The sequence below is a fragment of the Camellia sinensis genome, chromosome 4, assembly GCF_055761805.1.
Source record: "Camellia sinensis isolate YWXY chromosome 4, ASM5576180v1, whole genome shotgun sequence".
Classification (NCBI taxonomy): Eukaryota; Viridiplantae; Streptophyta; class Magnoliopsida; order Ericales; family Theaceae; genus Camellia; species Camellia sinensis.
Genome location: NC_138964.1, coordinates 11,278,655 through 11,287,092, shown reverse-complemented (window position 1 = coordinate 11,287,092; position 8,438 = coordinate 11,278,655). Strand labels below are relative to the sequence as shown.

At 28.8% G+C, this 8,438-nt stretch overlaps 1 protein-coding gene across 1 annotated transcript; it reads left to right on the top strand.

Annotated features, from left to right (window-relative positions):
* The first annotated feature begins 1,652 nt into the window (after window positions 1-1,652).
* On the top strand, window positions 1,653-3,177 carry LOC114305958 (uncharacterized). The gene is made up of 3 exons (XM_082924238.1): window positions 1,653-2,422; window positions 2,772-2,849; window positions 2,956-3,177. Exon 1 carries the CDS (start codon window positions 1,741-1,743, stop codon window positions 2,329-2,331), a length of 591 nt encoding a protein of 196 aa, XP_082780364.1. The 5' UTR covers window positions 1,653-1,740; the 3' UTR covers window positions 2,332-2,422; window positions 2,772-2,849; window positions 2,956-3,177.
* Window positions 3,178-8,438: the final 5,261 nt, after the last annotated feature.

Sequence of the window (8,438 nt, the reverse complement as noted above, 5' to 3'; positions counted from 1 at the left end):
AAATATAAATGTCAAAAAAAATATTTTTAATTTTTTAAAAATTATTTTTACCCACCAAAAATAAAATTATGTAAAATTGATAAAAATTACATGATTAATTTTTAAAAATTAATTTTACATGATCATCATAGAAATACTTAATAAAAATTAATTTGATAAAAAAAATGAATATCTAAAAGATTTATTAATTTTATATAATTTTATCTTTAGTAGGTAGAAATAATTTTTAAAAATTTAAAAATGTTTTTTTGACATTTATTTTTATCAAATTAGTTTATATTTTATCAAATTGGCGATTTTACTTTTAAAAAATCCAATAGTAGGTTCAATTGTCCTTATTTGGAACAATATTCAAAATTCAAGGTCAAATGTGTCACAATTGAAAAGCTAGGGATCAAAGTGACACAAGTCCCAAACTATAGGGATCATTAGTGTAATTCACCCTTATTTCATTTTTATACTATCAATTTCATCTATGTGGTCAGTAAAGTTTATAATTTCAGTTATGTAGTTTAATATTAGAGGATTTTACAAATTAATCGTTTAAATTTGAACAATTTAAGCATATAACCAAACGGAAAATATTTGAGACTCTCATAAATCTTTCATAATTTAACCCATAATAATGTAATTTGATAAATGTCAATTTTTAATTAGTTAAATATTCAATGATATGGGACTCATTATCCTTGCCACATCATTGTAGATGCATTTGTGGGTGCAAAATGTAGGATATCTAAGTATTGTTGATAACCAAACACCCAACAAATTGCTTGTAGGGTGTAAGTTTCAAATGTTAGGCATCGTTTGAGAATATACTATTTTAGTAATTTCTTAATTTTCTATGAAGAGATGTATAAAAAAAGTAGAGGAAGTGATGTGATAACGTATAGTGACTTCGTATAGTCATTTTAATTTGTAAAAAATAAGCCCTTTACCTAACCTGTATAATTGACTCAAATTGGATCGTGTAAAATAAAATAAGATATTTTAAAAATTAAATAGAATAAATTATAGTGTAGGAAGTCAAAATGGTGATAATTTAGGAGATCGCAAAATAAAAATTAACCCATTTTTATTGAAAAAAATAATCAAAAAGTGAAAATTTTGAAAAAGTAATTGTAAATTCATGAAATGACGAGCGATTTATGTAATAACTATTTTGGAAAGTAAGAAAAAAGTCAATTTTTTGATTTTTTTAAAAAAATATATCAAAAAAATAGAGAGGTGATTTGATCAAAATAAACCAATAAATTAATATTTTTTCTAATTGTCAAAATAGGCCTAAATTGTGCAAATGAATCATGAATTTGCAATTTTTTTTGTTTGTCATTTTTTTTTGTAATGTTTTTCCATTTTTCTTTCTATTGTGATTACAAAATACTATAGTATATCTATTAGGTTGAGATACCAATAAATCAGTATTTTTTTTTTTTTTTGGGTCTTAAAATTTAATTTTTGGTTTTTTTTCCCCTAAAATAAAATATCCATGAGTAAAAAATTTACGCGACATTGGACCCAACCCTCTAACCCAACCCAAGTCCGGTTAGGTTAGATAATTTAAAGCTTTCCAAGTTCCAGAAAAGCGAAATATTTTGAGAAAAAGTCGAAAATCGCCTCAGTCGATCCTATAAATATAGGGCTTGAGTAAAGCTAGGTTTGCCAAATTAGAGAGCCAAACGGGGCTTTAAAGAAACTCTCTCCCTCTCTCTACACTTTTCTCTCTCTACTGAAACAAAAATGGCGGCTTCGTCTTCGTCACGAAGATCAAGCGGACCAGTCCTACGCTCACTCTCTCCATCTGGAAGGTTCTACTCACCGACTCCATCGTCGTATTCTTCTTCCGATTTTGCTTCTTCGACCTCGAGCTTTTCGTCTCGATCAGGCTCGTTCTTCCAAAGATCATCCTCTCCTACTCGTGTCAATCTCTACAGCTCATCTCCTTCGTCTCCGTCCTTGCGGTTCTCTCTCGACCGTCAGATTTCTCCGAGCCGATCGATCTCCGTATCGTCTCGGAACCAGGTGGTGAAGAAGATTGGAACTCAGAAACGGACGTGTATGTGTTCGCCGACATCGCATCCAGGTTCATTTCGTTGCAGTTTACACAAGAATTTCAATAACCAGTCGGTTTCGTTTCCTTCGAGCCGATTGAATGCTCGGAGGTCTGCGATGACGAATTCGCTCGTTCGAATTGGAACCGTTGAAGGCGATCTAGTGAAGAGAGCTTTGTCGGCTCTGATTCGACCTTCGTCTCACCAGCAACGACGGCGCGCCGCGTTCCAGCCGAGGCCGAGCCGGCTCTCGATCATGTCGAAATCAGAGGAATTGTGATGAGATCGAGAGAGTATGTTGATCAATAATCTCTCAGTTTGCACAATTCTCCAATTTTTCTGTCGACGGAGGTGGCAGATCCGGCGAATAGGTCGGAACGGACTCCTTTTTTGTGTGTACTCCGGTGACCGAAACCCTAGAAAATCCGATTATGATACTTTTTGTGTGTGTTCATATATATATATATATACATATATCAATCGCAGCCATTAAAGGCAATTCAAGGACCAACTGGATTTCTAATTAACCATTCAATTAGCCTTTAAATCATCAAATTTGAAATTAAATTAAATTGAATTGAATTGATTAATCGGAGCTTAAAATGTTGGTAAGATTGCTTCATTCACAGATCCATCTAATTATGATTCAGTCATTCGTTTGTGTCCTCTCTCCGTTACGTTTGACGTGTGATTCGACGTTTTCGTTACCTCCGTTTGTAGGGACTTGCATCGTTCGTTCGTCTTTTCGATCCGTATATACGTATGTGTTGTGTACATACGTATGCTTGTTTATTTGAGGTGAAGTATTTTATTTATTTATTATTGTTTGATTTTGTTGTTTTGATATTTATTATTATTATTTTATTTAATATTTGTTTTTTTTTTTTTGGTTGGTTTTGTGCAGGTATTATTTTCGGATGGAGTCGGAATTTGGATCCCAAAAATTGTTCAAATCTGATTTTGGAGAATGGGCAAGGCCACTTTTGACTTCGGAGAAAAGGCCAAATGAATGACAATGAAATTTATATAAATGAAAATATATAATGAAATTTATGAAAAAAAAAAATTTAGATTTGAAAATTTTGAATTAAAGATATAAATAAAAATGGTAGATTTGTTCAACCAACTTGGACACTCCAATTACATAAATACACATTGCTAAAATTTATTTTTGGAAGATATGAATGAATTAATCAAAATATGAATGAATGAAAGTTGACCATGTCCTAAGGAAGGCCAATAATGTGACAATTGAAAAATTGCAGACTCTTTTGGAGGGACAATAGCGGTGGTCTCATGTATGTTATTTAGTGTATTAATATTAGTTATAATATTATTATTAATTTTATTTATTAATTATATTATAAATATTAATTTTTTTTTTAAAATTGTGTTACATGATCAATTGGTACACTAATTGGTACACTAATTGGTACATATAACATTATTCGAGACGATAATGTCACAAATAAAAAATTGCAACCTCCAATTATGGAAGGAAAATTTTATTTACACATTATACATTTTCTCAGTACATATTACAAGTCATATTTGGATATAAATTTACGAATAAATATTGAATGTTCGGATTTAAAGTTTTGAACAAAAATAAATTATTTAAATACACATTCCGTTCAGTTATTTGTAGTTTATATTTATACATTTATATTCGAACATTTAACTTTTATTTGAAAATTTAGGACAAATTACAAACACTTCCTCTAGATTTGGTGAAAATACAGATTCTCCCCTGAGGTTTGAGAAATTACATCCCGCCCCTTGAGGTTTATATTTTCATAACAAATTGTCCCCTTGAAGTTTTTATTTTCATACAGATTCTTCCCTAATTTTTTCTAATTTGTTATGAAAATTTAACCCTCATGGGGCAATTTGTAATTTCTCAAACTTCAGGGGGAATCTGTATTTTTATCAAATTTCGAGGAGAGTGTTTGTAATTTGTCCGAAAATTTATATCCAAACACCATTTATAGTGTACACTAAGAGTTTGTATGATGGGCAAATAAAGTTACCCTTAATGTAATTTTTTGGAGTTTTGTTAAGTTTTCAAAACTTATTTTTGATTTTTTTCACAAAAATTAAAAACTGATTTGACAAAATAAACACAAAATATATTTTTCATTTTTTTAAAAAAGAATTCAGTCCAAAAAAAATCATATGAAAATAATACATATTATTTTTTTACCTAAATAGTTTTTGAATATTTTTCAAAAGAGATTGAAATGTCAACGAAATAGATGCTTCAGTAGTGACAAATAAAAGTTGACATAAGCTCGGTGCTGGGTCTGCATTTCGACCCACAAGATTGAATTAGGCTAAGGTTTTGATTTATTTATTTATTTATTTTTTGAGTTGGGCCTAGAATTAAATTTTAACTTGGCATGGCCTGATCGGACTTGTCTATTTATAAAATTTTTAAAATAATTTTAATATATATATATATATATATATATATTTTAGATTTACATCAAGCTTGAAATTTTTTTAAATTAGAAAATTATCAGCAATAATCACTTACACCTTATGTTCTCCAAAAACAAATTTGGAGAACCTACGAATGCGCAACAATAATAGTGCGACTTAATCAATTAAGGTGTAACAAAGGAGTTCTCATGCACAGTATCATGGCTCAATTCAAATTATTTGGAACCTAATTATATTGGAAAATGTCTCGTAGCTCAAATTTTGTGGCTCAAAAGTGGCTCAAATGGCCAAAACGACGTCGTTTTGGCCATTTTTATGTTGTTCTGTACTCAAAACGACGTCGTTTTGGCCATTTGAGCCACTTTTGAGCCACAAAATTTGAGCTACGTAGCATTGTCGAATTATATTAAGAAGTCTTGTAAGTGATGAGTTTATTAAATGTATAATTGGAGTTGACTTACATTATAGGACTCTACTTTCATGCATGTTTTAACAATTCTTTCCTACGTGTGAAACATTCATCGGGCTTTATTTCATAATTTGCCATCCATTAAGATCTTGAATAGTTCACCATGAACCACAGATGTGCCTTTTGATCTATTATCTTTCAATACTATGTCCAACCCAGAATGGTGCTATCACATGCATTTTATTGAGAGGAGCCATCATATTATATATCGTAATTTTCTTTGCTCCATTAAAGATTATCATGCATATTTCCTACGCAATTGAGAGTCTTTGTGCAAGCCTAATAAAATAGTTTAATAGTTATCACATACTTTGTTGAAAGTCACATGTCACAGGTTGTTCATCTCTTGTACCTACATTTTTCTTGCTCCAACAAAAATTATTTACGATTTTTCACAACCCATCAACACGAATACACACTCTAAAAAGAAGAAAAATATTGAGAATTCACGAGGTTTTTGATAAACTAGCCCATGTTTATTTGGCAAAGGAGAATCTACTACAAAAAGTAGTGTATATCACCTTCGCACATAGAATTTTTATAAGTACCCTATCTATTAGCAAATTTTACTAATTATATCTTATAATTATTTAAAAGGTACACATAATAACGATTCCTAGTCAAATTTTGAACTCCAAAAATTAATTCAGATAGATGTAAAAGTTTAATCTATGGGGGTCTCATAAAATATAAGTCACAAACTCTACGTGACCTTATTTGTTCTAACTTATTGTAAGCTAAATGATCGTAACTTATATAACGAATTTAAAAGCAGCATTCCACAACTTTATGATAATAATAAGGTCTCGTTTGACAAGTAGTCCTTTTAGTACTCCATCTGTCTCAAAATATTAGTCCCTTATTCCATTTTTCATTGTCCCAAAATATTAGTCCCTCTTTATAAATCAAGTACAAAAATAATGTAAATTTCCTATTTTGCCCTTCTTTTAAATTAATAAACAATTTAAAAAGTACATTATGACATTGATATTCTCAAAAAATGTACTATCAAAAGGGTAATTTTGGAAAATTAACTTTTTTCAAATGCAATAAGTGTACTACTAAAAAAAGTTGAATTCTCCAAAAGGGACCAATATTTTGGAACGGAGGGAGTAAAAAAGATAAAAAGTCATTAAAAAAATTCAAAAGCTAACAACTCATACCAAAAAGTCAAAGATTCTCTTTTCTCTCTACTTTTTACATATCTTTTCATAAAAAGTCAAAAAGTCATTCTAAATATACTAGTTTTTTTAGTTCATATTTTAGCCAAATAGTCAAAAAATTACTAAATTAGTCTATTCCCAAATGAGGCCTAAATAAAAAAATTCAACGAGTGATGACGTGAATAATAATCTAATTTACTAACATCCACCATTTGGCACTACAATATATAAGAGATTTAGAGATCAAATGTTTTGGACTCTAAAAGTGAAATTTTTGTTACAAAAGATATTTAAAGACCAATTTCTATCATCATGAGTATAGTAGCTAAAAGGTCGTCCTGAAAAGCCAAAAACAAGGCTTTTAGCGACAAAATTTTGAAAATATCACTAATAAATATACTTTTAGGGACAAAATAATTTGGTCTCAAAATAGTTTATTTTTTTAGACAAAAAATTTGGTCAAAAAAGGATAATAATTCATCACTAATATATAATTTTCGTCACTAAAAATATAATGACGACACTTTTTACAACAAAAATATTTAGTCCCTAAAAAATAATTTTGTCCCCAAATTTTGGTCTCTAAAACTGTTAGACTTATTTATTTTGATAATTTATTTAATTATGTTTTTAATTTATTTGAAAGAGAAAAATAGAATCAAAATTTATTTTGATAATTTATTTGAAAGAGAAAAATAGAATCAACATTTATTTTGATAATTTTATATTTTAATTTATTTGAAAGAGAAAAATAGAATCAACATTTATTTTGATAATTTTATATTTTAATTTATTTGAAAGAGAAAAATAGAATCAAAATTTATTTTGTCCCATTATTTCTCACCTAAACCTTTATCTTAAATTTTGTTAGAATGTATTTAATATTTGATTAAATCAGGAGTTCAAGTAGCCCAAAAATAGAGGTTCAAACAGCCCAGCACAGCAGCAGTTCAAAAGGTTCAAGTGAAAGATATTCAAATTTGTAATGATGGAGTAGAAGATATTCAAATTAGTAATGATGGAGTACAACAGGTATAAATGACTACAAATTCAAATTAATACAACTGCTATAAACGGTTATAAGTTCAAATGAATACAACGGCTATAAATGGTTATAGGTTTCATTATATATACCAAAGCTTTTAATGTAAATAAGTTACAAAAAAAACTAGAAAATATTCTTTGATCTATAATCACTCACATCTATTCTCTGAAAAATTCTTTGAGGAATGTTTTTCAATTTTTGTTTACATCCTATTTCAGAAATTATACACTGAGACGTATAGCTTTAAGCCCATCTTTCCAGTGTGAGGTTTACAGAAAAATCAGAGTTTCATTTTTATATCTGTCTTTGAGAGATAATTCTTGTAGCTTTCTGTGAAAGCAAAAACACATTCTTTTCAACCTTGTAAGAGTGTAGTACACTCAGTGTTCTTGACTTAGAAAGTCTATATAAAATCCGTAGAGGATTGCTCCAAAGAGATTGCTAGCACCCCTGTGAAGTTAGAATATAGTGGAAAATCTCAAGTAAAGCTTGAGGAGTGAACGTAGGCCGAGTTGAAGCCGAACCACTCTAAATTTGTTTGCCTCTCTCTCTTATCTCTTTATTTTATTTAAATTACTGTAACTATATTTCACATTTTTACTGTGCTAAAATCAATAACTGACATAGTTGTTAGAATACTTGTTTTAATTATTTTTATTTCATTAATTATATTTATCTATTGTGCTAGTCATAATTTTTATTAGGGTATTATTAATTTTTAATTGTAAAAATCTAATTCACCCCTCTCTTAGATTATCTTTTGACTAACAAAAATCTTAATTTTTTGTAGTGTGACAAAAATAATAATAATAAAATTTATAGCTAATGGAGTAATCAAATGACACACTTTGCTTTCATTAATCTTTTCTTTTCAACTGGTGACAATACTTCAAGCTCATATCCTTTGACTTTGTATAGTTTCAAGTTTATCTACTCCAAACTATTATTCTCGAGCTCATCAAGTGATGAATCATTCAATCAACAATATATATCTCGTTTGAGTTCTTTTATATTCAAAATAATAAAATGGTTGCTTGTAGATGGATGTTAGGTACATTAATGGGTGTGACATACTAAGGATATGATGCATATGAAATTTTGGTCAATTTTGGTATCATTTTCTGTTATTTTATTTTATTTTTGAAAAAAACATATTAAAAAATTTATAAAAATAAGTTGTTTTAGGAAACACCAAGTTATTTTCATATTTTACCAATTTTTTTCTTATTTTAATTTTTATTTATCAAAAATGAAAATTAAAGAAAGAT